This window comes from Mytilus edulis, chromosome 2 (genome assembly GCF_963676685.1).
Source record: "Mytilus edulis chromosome 2, xbMytEdul2.2, whole genome shotgun sequence".
In the NCBI taxonomy this organism is placed as follows: Eukaryota; Metazoa; Mollusca; class Bivalvia; order Mytilida; family Mytilidae; genus Mytilus; species Mytilus edulis.
In genome coordinates this window covers 75,157,662-75,176,640 of record NC_092345.1, presented here as the reverse complement: position 1 = coordinate 75,176,640, position 18,979 = coordinate 75,157,662, and the positions used below count along the sequence as shown (strand labels likewise).

General features: G+C 31.2%; 1 protein-coding gene across 1 annotated transcript; it reads left to right on the top strand.

The window, feature by feature from the left end:
• The first annotated feature begins 787 nt into the window (after nucleotides 1–787).
• Nucleotides 788–16,227, top strand: LOC139512983 (TBC1 domain family member 13-like). The gene is made up of 15 exons (XM_071301020.1): nucleotides 788–896; nucleotides 1,023–1,096; nucleotides 1,791–1,831; nucleotides 3,281–3,342; nucleotides 4,356–4,437; nucleotides 5,068–5,150; nucleotides 6,007–6,166; nucleotides 6,703–6,834; nucleotides 8,785–8,851; nucleotides 9,673–9,774; nucleotides 10,735–10,878; nucleotides 11,548–11,629; nucleotides 13,111–13,168; nucleotides 13,742–13,848; nucleotides 16,038–16,227. The coding sequence occupies exons 1-14, from the start codon at nucleotides 877–879 to the stop codon at nucleotides 13,799–13,801; spliced, it is 1,167 nt and encodes a 388-aa protein (XP_071157121.1). The 5' UTR covers nucleotides 788–876; the 3' UTR covers nucleotides 13,802–13,848; nucleotides 16,038–16,227.
• Nucleotides 16,228–18,979: the final 2,752 nt, after the last annotated feature.

Sequence of the window (18,979 nt, the reverse complement as noted above, 5' to 3'; positions counted from 1 at the left end):
TTTTTTTTGTCATGTTCATGATCACTTCAAAAATTAGAGATTTGCCATAGCCAGTTGGCAATACAATCATTGCGTCATTATGGTATGCAGCAGAGACGGATTTAAATTGTAACGGTTTTAAAAATGAAAATTCAGTCTTCCTTTTTTTGTTAATTGCGGCCAATGCGATTTTTGTCTGTAGAGACAGCGTCATCGCTGCCATCGCCATTTTGTCTCAATATGGGATATCCCATTCTAAATATAGATATATTAGGTCTGGTTCCCTGTATATTTTATGTGAATTAGGAAACCGGTAAAAAAAGATGGTTGGTCATTACCTGATCCTTATATCTGTCAAAGCCAAACAGATAAAGGACAGAGAACCAGTCTAATCACTCGTCCAATATATACTGCGTAAACAAATAAGTCATATAAAGGGAGACAACTAAGAAACTCTGATTTTATAAAGACAAGCACCTTTATGTTGATCTGTAGCAAAATGTTTTATTGCGTAAAACCCTCATGACTTATTTGTGAAAAAAAAACCCTAATGAAGCTATATATACTGTGTGTGTGTAAAATAGTAATAATAATAAGATAAAACATAAAACTTTCTATTTTTAAATGAAGTTTTAAAAAATGAATGTTGATTTTATCTCTTAAAGTTTGCATATTTCATCAATGATCAAGGCAAATAAATTTCTCCTAATTTACATTCTAAGATGGCAACAAAAAAACCCACAGACCTCTTGAAGAGTAAGTTTCTGTTTTTATTTCTCGGTCACAAGTTTTTGTACTGACCCCAACTGCAAGAGGTTTTGTGTTTATGTTCGATAAAAATAGAAAAGCACGTGCAGGAAGTCGTTCACTGCGCTTGTGTACAGATAGTAAACAAAGATGGCAGCTTACCAAGCAAGGTATGACGCCCACAATATAGCAAGTTTATTTACAGTTTAAATGTGTTTGTCATGACATGTGTTCATTGTAAAGACCTATCTTTATGTTCTACAAATAAAAAAATCTATCAAATTTAAATATTTCAGGTTGAAGCAATTTGAAGATGTCCTGAAAGAAGAGGTGATTGACATAAAGAGTTTACGGAAGTTATGTTTCAATGGTAAAACTTTATTTATTTATAAATGAGAGGAGATAAATCATTTTTAAGTCGTATTTCGACTTGACAATTCTTTTGTTTACTTAACAATGTAGCAGTTTTGGCATACGATACTAATGGAATTTTTGTTCATAACATATCCGAACTTTTTATGAAAGTTGAAACAGTTTTGGGACCCATGGCCATATATTTAGATCAAAGATAAATAATTTATACAGTGCCGATTTGTCTGGGTGCCGATTTGTCTTTCACGGTGCCGATTTGTCTATGATAGGTGCCGATTTCTCCAGTTACCGATTTGTCTGGGTGCCGAACTGTCTAGAATTCCAAAGGTACATCAGGTCTTATCCATATCAATAGTGAATGTTTGCCCCTCCAAAATGGATGTGCTGCTAAGTTGCTTTTTGGAAACGACTCACAGCATTGATTCCATGTAAATTAGGCCTCAATTTGTTCATTTTACATTTATCTCTTCATTCATGTATGTTTCCTCTACCTACCATGCACTCTTTATTTTCTCATATTTGGACAGTTTTCACAGTGACCCATCGTTTCTGTGGCACGTATTTGTGTATTAGACTAAGAGTGTATTAATACAAATCTACAGAAATAAATGATTTTTTTTTTATTTGATCTCAGAAAAAAACAAATAATGACCTTTGGTAACCATGGTAACCATGACAATATAATTTTGCAGGTTGTCCTTTTGAATGTGGTTACAGATCTGTATGCTGGAAGGTTAGTAACAATAAGTTTATTCAATTTCAATTTTGACAGATCAGTTGTCAATTATTTGATGCTTCTCTGTAGTTTGTATTAATTTATAAATCAACTGATTAGAAATGTTCAGATTCATGAAATTAAGAATTGAGGTATGATTGCTAATGAGACAAATATATGAGACCACATGGTGTAGATTTAAGCAACTCTATAGGAAAGCATACAGCATTCAACAATGAGCAAAACACGTACCATATAGTCAGCTATAAAAGGCCATGACATGAAATATTGTAAAAACATTCAAATGCCAAAATACAAAAGCCTAATGTATGTACAAATAGATAAACCAAAAACAAACATGATAGACAGTAACCAACAAAACCACTGATTTCAATTTTCTGACTTTGGACATGCACACACAGAATATTTGGGAGAGGTAATCCTGTTTGTAAGAGGTCAACCCTCCCTTATCCTGGAACACCGGTATAACCCCACAACATAATGACAAAGTTTAAAAATAAGTTGAAGAAGGATGGACTCATCAGTTGGACATGAAAAGCAACTAACAAAAAGACTAAAGACACAAAATACAGACCTAGGAGTACTGGCAGTTACTAAATACTAGTTCAAAACCAATTACAATTATTAAGTTAATCATGTTTCTGTGACCAAAAAATCGATCAGTAGTGGACACATCCAATAAATATACATGTAGTGTAAAGACACCATCTATAGTCAGAGAAAAACATGGCCTTGTGCCATGGCAATATATAAGTAACTGTATCAACAGGATTTATGACCCAGGGTATTGATAACTGTATAAGAATACATATCAAGTTATGTTTTAATTTATTTATATATACTGGTATATTTGTAATTGTATATGAAATGTATTTTAGTGCATCAATCTTCTTATATAGTACAAAGCAATTCAAAAGCAACTTTGGCAGAAAATATTCTGCTTGTTGAATGTTTTTATAGATAAATACTTTAGAACTGAATGCACTCTGTTTCATCAATGTAATATCTGATACTTTTGAACTACATTGTACATGTAGTTTATCTTTGAATAAAAATATTTACAATAAGCAACAGTTTTATGCATTTTTCCCTGACATGCTTATCCTCTTTGTTGTTTATACTTATTTGAGACATTCTGAGTGTATAAAGTTTTCCTACCAAAGGTTGGTGGTTTTCTCTCTAAGAGTAAGGCTTCCTCTGCCAATAAAGACTGGCCACAATGAAATAGCCTACAGTGCTGAGAGTAGCACTAAACACCAATGGATCAGTCAGTACATGTTACCATAGATACATATGTCAAAATATTATGAAAACACATAACTGATAAAGATACTAAACAATCTAGCACACAATGGGTTTATAATTGGTTTTAAATGACAGTGTTGTCAATTATTATGTTTGATACCATATTATTATGTTTGATACCATATTATTATATGTTTATAGCTGCTGCTGAATTATCTTCCTTGTAAAAGCTGTGAATGGGGTGATTTTTTGAGCAAGCAGAGGTTAGTATTAAAATATACAGAAAAAATAGCATTGATAAAATCCTGCTTTTTTCTCACCTGCAATGACATATTTGGCATAGGGATGCACATCTGGTGGCGGTATAGGTGACCTTGACACCATTTTCATGGTTAATGGGTCATTGTAAAACTTTTGTCTTTTTCTAGTTAAGTCTGTTTCTCAGATACTATAAGTAATATATCAACTACATTTGGTTTACTGGGATGATTGTAAGGTGTACATGTAAGACTGGTAAAGTTCAATGACCTTGAACCAATTAGTGGATCATTGATTATGTTAGGTCTAAGTAGTAAATCCTTTATTTGTTATACTTTCAACATAAAATCACTCATGATCAGTAAAGTAGGGTAAACACTTTCTGATTTAGTTGAGGAGATATATCTTAACTGTTCTAAGAATGCATCAGGGATTATTGACCTACATTTGACATGTTATATACTAAGACCAACTTTTACAGTAACTGTAGTTACTTTTCAGCCCAAGGAGGAACTTAATATCCTTACACTTTGTCTTAAAGAATATTATGCCTTAATTTCTGAAGACTTTTCTGATCCTTTTTTTTAACCAGCAATCAAGAAGTATAATGCCTTCAAAATTTATCCCAGCTTGAAATTCGTTAGTTTCTGATAACCACCATCTGGTTTTTAGTACAGTTAACTTATAAAATTGTTTAAATAGCTATAGTCAGGTACTGGGATTATAGTAAACATTTTTATATTAAAATCAACAAGCATGTATATCTGCTGAGTTAAAGTTTACATACTAAAGTTTACATACTAAAGTCTACATGCTAAAGTTTACATACTAAAGTCTACATGCAGGATTTTCTCGCTGTTTTAAAGATCCATTGGTGGCTTTCTGCTGTTTTCTGCTCTTTGGTTGGGTTGTTATCTCTTTTACACATTGCCCATTTTCATTCTCAATTTATACCAATTATTTTGTGTCTTTTCATATTTTGTTTATCCTTTTGAAAATAGAATTTTATCTATTTTAGAAAGCTATATACACATTTTATAGATGAGATGATAGTAAAACCTGGACTGGATGCTTCAACTGGAACCCATCAAGATGACCATGTTAGTATGCACGTATAATGTATTGTCTTAATTATTGTAATCATGTCATGCAGTTATTGTCACCACATGTTTTATTATTCAATCTGTTACAAGAACAGAAAGTTACAATCAAAATTACATTACAGTGTTTGCTAACATTTATAAACGCATTCAAATACAGTCATATTTTTCTATGTCAATCTTATAATATCTGAATGTGCCGTTTTCGTATTACTACATACCTTCAATAAAAAACTGCTGAACCAACATCTCTTACATTTCGTATTGGTAGAAATCCCTTGTCTGCAGGGTTGTCAAATAAAAAAAACAAATTAAATAAGCAACAACTCATGATAGGATGTGATATAATAGAACAAAAATAAGAATAACCAATGCTGGAGTATTGTTTGTCCTGTTTATATGAGTAAGAACAATAAGAAAAAATAACAAACAAACAATTGCAAGAGTCTGTCAGACTACCACAGATACCATTTTTTGTCGTACTATTAACTTTAAAAAAAAAAAGAGCAAATAGGAGAGCTGTTTATATTAAACAGGTACAAATGTATTGCTCTTATTTTAAAAGTGCTATTTATTTGTCAGATTTCATTCATTATACATTGCATAATTTTTAAATATCAAATGTTGCAGCCCTTAAATCCGAATCCAAACAGTAACTGGGGAACATTCTTTAAAGACAATGAAATGTTATTACAGATTGACAAAGACTGCAGGTAACTAATGTACGGTAGTTTGTTATGTGTCTTTTACAGATTACCATGTGTGGTTAATCCTATATCTAACATGCTTTAAGCTATTTAGTGTTCACATTTAACGTTTTATAGTAGAAAATAAATGTTCTTGTACCTTGCAGTAATTAAAAGGGAAACACAGATATCCCTTTTTTTGGAGGATCAACACAATGTTTTTAAAAATATTTCCTTTATTTCAGGGAGCAATAAAAGGTTAAAAATCTTTTTTTATTGCTTTTCATTGCACAATTGTGTACATTACGGTAAATATAATCATGAGTTAATTAATAGAAAGACTGCCTTTATAGATTTGTAGGAGCTTGCTTTCCTCAATAATTTGAAGTTAATTAAGCCAGTTGTATTTAAAAAAAAAGATTCACAAAATTGGCATTTCCTGCTTCTCTGCTAAACATGTTGCATGTGTGACTAATAGCAAAATGTCTGGCCCAGAATTTACATATTGCCTAGCCATTATATGCCTATATTGTGTGACATGTCTTTGTTGCTAGAATAAACATTAATGAATAACCAAATTTTAAAATTCAGTGATTTTTTTAGACTAAATAAGGCCCTTATTGTATCCATCCTTTTATTTTTAGTTAAAATACCATTGTGTAATTTCACTAATAATACTATATCTTACTTTTAGTTAATTTACAAGGCAATGAAATAATAAAATGCATTACAAATGAAAGTCTCATCAGATTGTTATATTTTTATAGATTAAAAGTATAAGTCAAGGTATTTTAAGATAAAAAAAGGTGAATCAAGTGTATTGTATTGCTTCTAAGGACAACAAAATACAGATGCTAATAAATATTTAAATCTTATTTTGCAGACGGTTATGTCCAGATTTATTTTTCTTCCAAAAAGCCACAGATTATCCATGCAAAGATATAATACATGCTGATTCACGTGTGGAAACATTACGTAAACGTGTAGAACAATGTGTACTGCAATCAGAAACCATTAAAGTAGACAGGAAAGGCAATTATAATGTGAGCCTTAAAATCTACACCAGACTTGAATGAACTTTTCACAATCTTTTAAAGATATAATATGTTAAAATATAAAATGATACCTATAATCAGTTGGTTGTAATTTAAAAATTGAAGAAATTATTGTTTTGCTGTTGTGCTCGAGATAAACAAATTAAAAGTATTTTGTGTTAAGCAATTATCAACACTGGTCAAAGTCAACTTTGAAGTCAATAAACAGTGGTAAAGCCTATGACAGAATAAGAAAAATATTTAAAAACATTCATTGAAATGGAAATAAAACTTTCACCCAGAATGGGTTGGTTACCTAGCTGTTAAAGTTTTGCAAAGTGAACTGTCCTATTTAGTAAATTCAATAGACATAGTTCTCTGGTGATATATATTCAAAAGGAACTTTAAATTTCTTCTTGAAAAAAAAATCACTCATTGATTAGTTTGCCTGTATCTTTGTGATACATTTGATAGAAGTGTGAAACAATTAAGGAAACAGCCAAGCTAAAAATTCTATGTAAATCAATGTTGTTTTTCTTTTGTAGAAAGTTTTTAGTAGAAAAAGAGTGAGTGAAGAATACATGGTATTGCCTGATGGTCATGAAGCTCACTGGGAAGTTGTTGAAAGAATATTGTTTATTTATTCCAAATTAAATCCTGGTCAAGGATATGTTCAGGTCAGTACCTAAGTAGAAATGTAACCAGAAACATTACAATACAGTAATCAAGAGATATGTGTACACTATATAAGTTTTCTATTAAAAAAACTTTTGTAATATTTTACATTAATTTTTTTTATACCCCTGCTTTGAATTATACCCCGCTTTGAAAAAGTGGTGGGTTATACTGTTTTACCTCTGTCAGTCCGTCCATCCGTCAGTCCCATGAACAGTTTTCGTCACACTTTTCTCAGGAACTACAATACAAGGATTTCTGAAATTTGGGTTCAGGGTATATATAAGTCTGCTATTCTGTGTGATGCTTTTCAGATTCATCACTCAACAACTTCCTGTTTACCGAACACTTGTATGATTTTACACATGATAGCGAAGTTGAAAATTTTTGTCACATTTTTCTCAGGAACTACAATACAAGGATTTCTGAAATTTGGGTTCAGGGTTTATATAAGTCTGCTATACTGTGTGATGCGTTTTCAGATTCATCACTCAACAACTTCCTGTTTACTGAACACTTGTATGATTTTACACATGATAACCAAGTTGAAAATTTTCGTCACATTTTTCTCAGGAACTACAATACAAGGATTTCTGAAATTTGGTTTCATGATTTATATAAGTCTGCTTTACTGTGTGATGCGTTTTCAGATTCATCATTCGACAACTTCCTGTTTACCCAACACTTGTATGATTTTACACATGATAGCTAAGTTGAAAATTTTTGTCACATTTTTCTCAGAACTACGATACAAAAATTTCTGAAATTTGGTTTCAGGGTATATATAAGTCTGCTATACTGTGTGATGCATTTTCAGATTCATCACTCGACAACTTCCTGTTTACCGAACACTTGTATGATTTTACACATGATAACCAAGTTGAAAATTTTTGTCACATTTTTCTCAGGAAATGAAATACAAGGATATCTGAAATTTGGTTTCAGGGTATATATAAGTCTGCTTTACCGTGTGATGCGTTTTCAGATTCATCATTTGACAATGTATGATTTTACACATGATAGCCAATTTGAAAATTTTCATCACATTTTTCTCAGGAACTACAATACAAGGATTTCTGAAATTTGGTTTCAGGGTTTAAATAAGTCTGCTTTACCGTGTGATGCGTTTTCAGATTCATCACTCAACAACTTCCTGTTTACTGAACACTTGTATGATTTTACACATGATAACCAAGTTGAAAATTTTCGTCACATTTTTCTCAGGAACTACAATACAAGGATTTCTGAAATTTGGTTTCAGGATTTATATAAGTCTGCTTTACTGTGTGATGCGTTTTCAGATTCATCATTCGACAACTTCCTGTTTACCCAACACTTGTATGATTTTACACATGATAGCTAAGTTGAAAATTTTTGTCACATTTTTCTCAGAACTACAATACAAAAATTTCTGAAATTTGGTTTCAGGGTATATATAAGTCTGCTATACTGTGTGATGCATTTTCAGATTCATCACTCGACAACTTCCTGTTTACCGAACACTTGTATGATTTTACACATGATAACCAAGTTGAAAATTTTTGTCACATTTTTCTCAGGAAATAAAATACAAGGATATCTGAAATTTGGTTTCAGGGTATATATAAGTCTGCTTTACCGTGTGATGCGTTTTCAGATTCATCATTTGACAATGTATGATTTTACACATGATAGCCAATTTGAAAATTTTCGTCACATTTTTCTCAGGAACTACAATATAAGGATTTCTGAAATTTGGTTTCAGGGTTTATATAAGTCTGCTTTACAGTGTGATGCGTTTTCAGATTCATCATCAACAACTTCCTGTTTACTGAACACTTTCATATTTTACCACTATTGAAATTATTCACTTGCGGCGAGGGTATCATTAGTGAGCAGTAGCTTGCAGTTTCACTTGTTTTATTTTCATTGCAATTCAAATCATAGACATTTTGTTCTTTTCTTTTGAACAGGGTATGAATGAGATTATAGGTCCAATATACTATTGCTTTGCTGCAGACCCTATAAAAGAATGCAGAGGTACAGTATTTTAATATCAAACCTCAAAGCATCTTTATAATTTGTTTTAAGTGGTTAGCGTAAGTTTTCCCATTTCCAAATATTAAGTAATGTTTATACAATATTTATTTGGAATATGCGGTATACAACAACTTGAAAAGCTATTTGATAAATTTTGCATTTTATCTTGATAGCATATATAGTTCATTGACTTCATAATTTGATACGAAAATTATATTAACCTAAGGGTTATGTTCTATAGACATTTAAATATTGAGAAAGTTGCATAATTAAATGTGGTTTTGCCGTTACAATTCTTGATAATTTCTCAGTGATGTATTTTCAATAGAGTTTTTCTTGTTTAGTTACAACACATGAAGTATGATGAAGGCCAGGAGTTGAGTTCACAAAATAACTTACAACTAAGATTGATCCTAAGTATACTGATATTTTCATGACTTGAGACCAATCTTAGTTGTAAGTTATTTTTGTGAAACTGACTCCTGATTACCTTGGAGAAACTAAAATAGATAAGCTTTGAGGGCCTTCCAATTCCAGACTGTTTTCTTAAATTGATGAAAACAGCTTACGTGACAACAAGAGTATTATTATTGAAAATATTTAGACATATGCTACTGTTTGATGATACAGTATATAATCTATTTCCATCTTAGCACTTACATATAATGTTTTAATCATCATATCTATAATTGTAGCACTTACATATAATGTTTTAATCATCATATCTATAATTGTAGTACTTACATATAATGTTTTAATCATCATATCTATAATTGTAGTACTTACATATAATGTTTTAATCAACATATCTATAATTTCAGAGAATGCTGAGGCAGATTCCTTCTTTTGTTTTATGAATTTAATGTCAGAAATTAGAGATTTATTTATAAAGACATTAGATGCAGATTCCCAATGTGGGATAGGTAAGAACTAAGCTGCAGATAAACATATGGAAGGAAACATCACATTATCTAACTACTGTAAATTCAGAAAGGAGTAGGTCCGGTAAGGACCGATTTTGGCCTCAAATTTCAGGTTCATCTTACGAAAGATTTTGACCACTTTTTAAACACTTAAGTGTCTATTTCATTTGAATCAATTAATTTATTTGAAAGATTTTAACTGATTTAGTCATTAAAAACAACCCGATTTAAGCTCAAATGTGAAAAATCTACCAAATATGCCGAAAAATGTCACTTTTCAGATGATTTTAGTCAAAAATGAAAGTGGCCGCATCCGTGTTCATCCTCAACCTTTATATATGTTATGTATTATCATAAAATACAACTTACATTTCAATATTAAGGATGAACACGAATGCGGCCACTTTCGTTTCACACGAAAACTGTCTAAAATTTAACTAAAATGCTAGAATTGTGAAGATTTCAGTAATTTAGCACGACTTAATGGTGCTAGTACCCGATATATGTGCATTGTATTGTCAAAAACAGCCCATATTTATGTAGCAGAAGCATTCTACTGTCCAATAAATAACTAAAAGTTTACATTTTAACAATTTTGTAAAACTGCTATATTTTGGGGCCAAAAAGGGGTCTTACTGGACCTACTCCTTTATATATACATTATTGCGATTGTTGAACAATGGCCACAAATGCCAGATTGATTTACATGTATTGTTATTTTAGAAAATGCTGTATACAAATTATATTAAAATTTGGATTCAGTTAAAACCAACTTTATTTTCAAAAGTAACAAAAGAAATTGCACACAAATTATTGCAAAACTACCGGTTTTTAAAACATGTTTATGGGATGTGTTGATAGATTGGTTATTTTGGGGGGTTTTAAAGGTCTGAACTTTGTAACAATACCATTTTTTCTTTTTTGGCATTTTCAAATGATATTATTATTGATATTTTTCAGGTTATATGATGCAAGATTTTTCTAACATGCTGCAAACTAGTGATCAAAGACTTCACCAAAGAATAGAGGAACTTAATATAAAACCACAATTTTATGCCTTTAGATGGTTAACATTACTCCTGTCACAAGAGTTTCCCCTCCCAGGTAAGTAAATACAAATTATAAATATAATTATGTTTCTGTGCCCTGTGGAATGAACTTTAATTAAACAACAATCTTCTGTTATACACTGACACTTGTTTCTATTAAAACCTTAAACTTATAAAAAAAAAGGTACTTAAGTTGACATTTTTCAAAATACATATGGCATACCAGGTTTTAGTAATTTAGACTCTTATAAGGCATAAGAATTAAGATGCACCTTGACCTTAATCTGCAATGATTAGAAGAATGTATAATATATGCCTACCATCTTTTCATCCCAACATTGTAACCAGCCTTTTTGAAAGGTCAGACCCGTTATGAAAACAATACTCATAACGGAATAATATTTCTGCAAGAACTACTGTACATTTCAGTAATAGTGAATCATTATACTTATTACACAATGTATCACAAATTGACTGTTATTGTTGTAGGTATTTCATTTTTTTGCAATTATTATGGTTTTGTTTTCAGTAGACATGAATCAAACAAATATACAGATTTGTACAGAGTCTTTCAGCAGTAATTATGAGTCCCTGTCCAACAATAATTGCATACACTCCCATTTGTATACTCTTTTCTTATTGAATATCGTTCAAATGTTATGTCTTAATTAAGAATTTATAGTAAACAGTATTTGTTTTCATTGAATATGTATTTTATTTACAGATGTAATGAGAATATGGGATTCACTGTTTGCAGATGACAGAAGGTTTCACTTTCTGAAATGTATATGTTGTGCAATGCTGATGTAAGTTTTTACAATTTAGATAAAATAACCCAAAAAAAACGTCTAAATGGTAGCACATAGTCTCCATCATATAAATGGTATCACATAGTCTCCATCGTATAAATGGTAGCACATAGTCTCCATCGTATAAATGGTAGCACATAGTCTCCATCGTGTAAATGGTAGCACATAGTCTCCATCGTATAAATGGTAGCACATAGTCTCCATCGTATAAATGGTAGCACATAGTCTCCATCGTATAAATGGTATCACATAGTCTCCATCGTATTAATGGTAGCACATAGTCTCCATCATATAAATGGTAGCACATAGTCTCCATCATAGATGGTGTCCATACAATATGTTAAGCTCTAAATTTTCCAAAGTGTGTCAGGCAACTGAATACAAAATATTTATGATTGACTGAAAGATACAATTACAGATTATTTTAAGAAAAACATTAGTCTCATTTAATAGTACTGTCACTTAGGCTAATGGGTGTCTTCTTACTATATATTCAAACATATTGAATTTTAGTTTTTGTCTAATCTAACATGGAAAGAGGTTCAGATAGTTTTATTGCCAGGTATGTTGTTTTAGTAATTATTGTCCAAAGAAAACATGTAAATTGCTAATGATGCATACATGTATAAAGATCTATGGACCTCTGTGGCCAAACGGTCTAAGTAGTTCTAACTATTGTATCACTAGCCTGTCAAAGATCTATGGACCTCTGTGGCCAAACGGTCTAAGTAGTTCTAACTATTGTATCACTAGCCTGTCAACACTGAGGTTGTGTGTTCGAATCCTGCAGGTGCTCTTGACTCCAATCTTAATCAAAAGAGATTGTCAGTTTTCCTATCGAAGGTCATGGTTCTCTCCTGGCACGACACGCTTCCTCCGACAATAAAAACTAACTGCAACAAAAATAGCCAATAGTTCTGAAACAGAGGTTAAACACCAGTTAATCAATCAGTATGTACATCTACCTAGGAAGATACTGATGGTTAACATCATTAACATCTACCTAGGAAGATACTGATGGTTAACATCATTAACATCTACCTAGGAAGATACTGATGGTTAACATCATTAACATCTACCTAGGAAGATACTGATGGTTAACATCATTAACATCTACCTAGGAAGATACTGATGGTTAACATCATTAACATCTACCTAGGAAGATACTGATGGTTAACATCATTAACATCTACCTAGGAAGATACTGATGGTTAATATCATTAACATCTACCTAGGAAGATACTGATGGTTAATATCATTAATGTTTTTGTCTAATTAGACTCCTTGGATTTTTGCTAGAGTTGGATTAAAAGTTGAACTTTATTAAAAAGCATTTAAAAATAGTACTTACAATTAAATGAATATAGAATTGGTTTTATCAATAAGTATTTAAAAGACTAAAGCAAGTCTGGTGTATTTAAAGTGATGTTATTTTATGTATAGAAACAAACAAAGTGACATGTGTTTTCTCCTTACAGAGAGGTACGGGATGAAATAATACAAGGAGATTTTCCTCATGTGATGAAATTAATACAGGTAAATAGATGCTAATGTAAATCTTGATCTAGATAAAATATGTTAATGAAGATTCAAAATATGACCTATGAAAAAGGGAAATATCTTTGGTAAACAAAAAATGTTAACTTGCAAATTCATTACATAAGAGTGGTAAAAGTATGTGATTTCATGATAGCCAACAACATGAGATGTTTATATACACACAACATTATAAAGCCAACAACATGAGATGTTTATACACACACAACATTATAAAGCCAACAACATGAGATGTTTATACACACACAACATTATAGAGCCAACAACATGAGATGTTTATACACACACAACATTATAAAGCCAACAACATGAGATGTTTATACACACACAACATTATAAAGCCAACAACATGAGATGTTTATACACACACAACATTATAAAGCCAACAACATGAGATGTTTATACACACACAACATTATAAAAGCTGGATAAGACAACATATAACTAAGTATCCTATAGTGTGTCAAGTATAACCTAAATAAGCTTTAATGCATATTTCTTAGCTTGAAAGCATGGTGTATTTCCTATTTCTTATTTCTTATTTCATTGTAGAATGTTCAAGATAAAGTAGACTTACAAAGAGTGATAGCTAAAGCCACAGAGATAAGATAGCATTAACCTATACTTTACCTATTTCATCATTTATCTGTGATATAATGGTATGAACATATTTATCAGTTTACAAATTACATTTAAGGAAGATATGTTATCAATACATCAAATGTCAATAGTTTTTCCATGATATGCAATAGTTTCTAGAATTTATGAGAGATGTTGGGTGAAGTCAGTATGTTAGAAAAGAAATGTGTATTAAAAGCAAATATGGACAAAGAATGTAACACTTATACTGGTATTTTTATACCCGTTCTACATCATATGCGAGGGAGTTGTATTCTAGTTAACCTCTCTCTGTCATTGTTTTTATTATTGCGAAAAATGCGACAGGGTTATAATCGCAATAGTTTAAACTTGCATTTTTAAGATTTTTATATGAATTAAACAGAATTTTTCTCAATATTGCAAAAATTTATATCGCACTTTAGTCTAAAAATGACAAAATAGCAATAATAAATGCATGCAATAATTTGTGAATTTACAGTACTATCTGGCAGCCTCTCTGTCATCTATTTTTAGAAAGCTTTATTTTTCAGTAGGTAGAAGACCTGGATGCTTCATATCTTGTGTTATGAAGCTTCCTTTTGTCATATGTCCATTGTCCTTGACCTGATTTTCATGGTTCAGCAAATGCTTAAAAACAATACAGTTTTTTTGTCATGTAAATTTATTGCTTATTATCAGTACATTTAGTAGGATAACTATATTTGGTATATGGGTCCCTTGCAATGCCTAAATTTCTGTCCGGCAGAGTTCCCCAGACCTCAACCTCATTTAATTGATCAGTGATCGAGGTTAAAGCTAGGGATTAGGTCAGTTTTTCAGAAACTATAAGCAGTAGGTCAACTATGTGTGGTGTATGGAATGATTGTAAGAGAAACATGTCGGTCTGGCAGGTTTCTTCTGACCTTGAGCTCATTTTCATGGTTCATTGGTCAATGTAAGATTTGTGTTTTGGTCTGTTTTTCAATTACTTAAAGCAATAGGTCATTATTGTTTGATTTATGAAACAATTGAAAGGTAAATATATTTGTCTGGCAGGTATTATTTTACCTTGACCTCATTTTCATGGTGCATTTGTCTATTATAAATCTTGTAATGTTGTCAGTTTATCAAATACTATAAGCAACAGGTCAACTTTATTTGGTGTCCAAATGATTGTAAGGGGTACATGTCTATCTTGCCTGGTTTATTTGACCATGATCTCATTATTATGATTGATAAGTAATTGATAATGTTAAGTTTATTTGATACTTGTAGTAAAACTTTCATGTAACATACTTTCAACATTAATTCATTGATGAGTAAATCAGGTGAGACATTTCAGCATGTGCACTCTTTGTTTTTTTCAGATAGCTTTATACATTATATGGATTCATATATAACTACAATAACATGCAATTAGTTGATATTTATACCCCCGCTTTAAAAAAAGGGGGTACACTGTTTTACCTCTGTCTGTCCATTCTTCCTTCCATCTGTCTGTCCAAAGAATATTTTTCGTCGCATTTTTCTCAGAATCTACAATACAAGGATTTCTGAAAGGGTTTATATAAGTCTGCTTTACCGTGTGATGTCTTTTCAGATTCATCACTCAACAACTTCCTGTTTATTGAACACGTGTATGATTTTACACATGATAGCCAAGTTGAAAATTTTCGTTACATTTTTTTCAGGAACTACAATACAAGGATTTCTGAAATTTGGTTTCAGGGTTTATATAAGTCAGCTATACTGTGTGGTGTGTTTTCAGATTCATCACTCAACAACTTCCTGTTTATTGAACACGTGTATGATTTTACACAAGATAGCCAAGTTGAAAATTTTCGTCACATTTTTCTCAGGAACTACAATACAAGGATTTCTGAAATTTGGTCTCAGGGTTTATATAAGTCAGCTATACCGTGTGATGCGTTTTCAGATTCATCACTTGACAACTTCCTGTTTACTGAACAATTGTATGATTTTACACATGATAAGCAAACTTTTAAGCTGAAAGTTTTTGTCACATTTTTCTCAGAAACTACAATACAATGATTTCTAAAATTTGGTTTCATGGTTTATACAAGTCAGCTATACCGTGTGATGCGTTTTTCAGATTTATCACTCAACAACTTCCTGTTTACCGAACACTTGCATATTTTTACACTATTAATATTATCCACTTGTGGCGGGGGTATCATCAGTGAGCAGTAGCTCGCAGTTTCACTTGTTACTTTTATTTATATTTTAGGAGGGCATTTGAATTGATTACAATAATAAATGGAGAAAGGAAATGACAAAACTATCAAGAACATCTCTTACCTTACATCTGACATGAACTGTGAAATAATCATACATTGGACAAAAACTGTGCTTCAGTCATCATCATTCTTATTTCATTTACAGCATTATTTTTACCAAATAAATTTTATTTCTTGAAATGTGATTTTTTATTTGGACAAGTTATATCATCTATAGCAGTAACACCAACATTTAATTTTAGATAATCTTGTTTTAATGAACCTTGAAGAGATCTTTCTGTTTTAAATTTGACATAATTTTAAATATGTGTGCAGTTTCACTGAAAAGGAAAAAGAGGGCAATCAAAACCACAAAAACACTGTACCAGAAACAAAAGACCAACAACTCCTAAAACTAGGGCTGAACTCTGGTGCTCTGAAAATGTTAGCTGTTTCTGACTCACTAGTGTCCCATGTAAAGCGGAATCCATCGCTAATTTTCTTTAGAAGTTCTGCATCATAAAAAGGACAGAAGAATAGTTGGTTCTCAGAGAAATTACTGTACCTCTGTTGAAAAACACATACATTTGTACTAGCAATCAAATAGTCAATTTAAAATTTCAAGCATCTTGATGATGTCAGTTTCAGAGAACTTTCTGTTGGAATCAGTGTTTTTTAACCGATGTTGATTTGTCCTTTCCTAAAACAAGATTTTTTTAATTTTTTTTTAATTAACAAATCAGTAACCATTGGCAGTCATGTTTTTTTTTTATCTGTTTGGAACTAAATAAGAAATTTTCATAGAACATCTCATTACACCTTTCCCTCCAAGCTTGATTAAATTTCCGTTAATTCAGAAATTATTGAAGGATTTTATTTTTGAAAATAATGTGAACAATAAGAAGTCATAATCTGATATCTGTATGTATGCAGCTTTTCCTAAAATTGCAATAACTAATCTTCCATTTTTGTCCAAACCTCAAAAACTAATAATATATAAATGCACACAACAATTTCTGAATATACAATAGTTGAATATATTCATTTAGATATATGTAGGAAAAGTGCCATTCTCTGCACCATAAAGAATCCTTGCAACAACAATTTAAGGGGTCTGTTTGTGGTCCACTTTGCAGAACTTATCAGTTTTATTGTTGTTCTCTACTGAATATGCATGACATGTTTCCCACTATATGTTTAAAGGCAAACAACCACCAATCAATAAGTAAGAGGAAGATGAAAATGTGATTTTCTATAGTATTCAACTGGCAATTTATTTGTTTCAAGGCCAAGGACCATAACTGCACAATATCATCAGACCAGAACAAATTTCAAACTTGATTATTAACTTGTCATGATTAAAGTATATACCAATTATCAAATCAATATCTTTAAGCATAACAAAACAAAGTTTGGAAAACTGATTGAGTGAATTTTTTATGGCCAAGGACCATAACTCTGCACAAAATCACCAAAAGGGAACAAAATTTGAACATGATCTGAAACTCTTCCTGAAAAAACTTTATACCAATTATCAAATAAATATCTTGAAGCATGACAAAAAAAAAAGCGCAGAAAACTGATTGAGTGAATTTTCAAAGGGCAATGATCATCAGACCAAGCCAAATTCATACTTCTGTATGTGAAATGGAGAAACAGCAAACACAAATTTAAAAGTCTTTGGTATGACCTGGTTGAGGTAAGCAGGCTACCATTAGATCACTTAGGCAGTAAGTAAGAATTGTGTCGTTGACATTTGAAATTGACATAACTCATGTAAAAATGAATGGGTAATGTGTCCATGGGACATAGATGATGCCCCTGCTTGCATATCATATTAAGTTATAAAGGGACAAAACTGAAGAAAGTTAAGTGACACTACACAAACTTGGATTGATCAGAGTTTTGTGGTAGTAAGTATTGTGTATAAGTTGCATAACATTTGGTTGAGACAAACTTAAGTTAATGAACAGAAATGAAAAATTCAGCAATTTTTCAATTTGTAAAAGGGCATAACTCTAGAAGAGTAAAAGTGATACATGTATCAAGAAAATTCCATCATGATTTGTGATTTTGTAGTTATAAGCATTGTGTATAACTTTTATAACATTTGGTTGAGGCAAAATAAAGTTATAACCAGGTGCTCCGCAGGGCGCAGCTTTGTACGACCGCAGAGGTCGAACCCTGAACAGTTGGGGCAGGTATGGACAAAACATTCAAGCGTGATACAGCTCTGAATTTGGATTGTGATCAAATTTTTGACATTACATGGTTTTTTTTTACACAAAACAAATGTCAAGATTTTACAAATCAATTAAAGATTTCTTCTTCAAACTTTTTAAATCTAAAATTAAATAGTTGACACAGCATTAGTTTCTGACACAGAATGAATGTGGTCTAATGAACTTAAAAGTTTTTTTTGCCTTTGAGCAATTCACTATGCTGTTGAATATTAATCCTCTCAAAAAAATGTTTGAAGAAATTTTCTTTTTATTTTATGAAATCTGAAATGAGAAAAATTTAAACCCCCCCCCCTTTTTTTCACATCCCCGTTTCCCTTTTTCCAAAACTGATATCAATTCAAATTTCTAATGGAGTTTGCAACAATAACTACTCTTTTAAATACATCATAAAATATTAAAATGTAAAATAAAGTGCTTGTTATCACTGAATGGTAAAGATTGGTTGGTAGTAAAAGTGAATATACATTGTTTATTGTATAAAACAATAAAAAAAACTTCATCAGCAACATTTTATATTGGCAAATTTCCAATGAAGTTATTTACATAAAGTTATTGGCAAATAAAAATAGAAAATGACATCATAGTCATGTCTGGCAAATGTCCAACATACATTATCTAAAAACATTTTAGATAAGATAAGGAAAAAAAGCTTCATCAGCAACATTTTATATTGGCAAATTTCCAATGAAGTTATTTACATAAAGTTATAG

Bases quoted from the DNA above. Each gene is read 5' to 3' on its own strand.
- LOC139512983 (XM_071301020.1), top strand. From the start codon at position 877: ATGGCAGCTTACCAAGCAAG. The intron at 5,151-6,006 runs GTAACTAATGTA...CTTATTTTGCAG, and splicing joins CAGATTGACAAAGACTGCAG to ACGGTTATGTCCAGATTTAT. The intron at 6,167-6,702 runs GTGAGCCTTAAA...TTTCTTTTGTAG, and splicing joins ACAGGAAAGGCAATTATAAT to AAAGTTTTTAGTAGAAAAAG.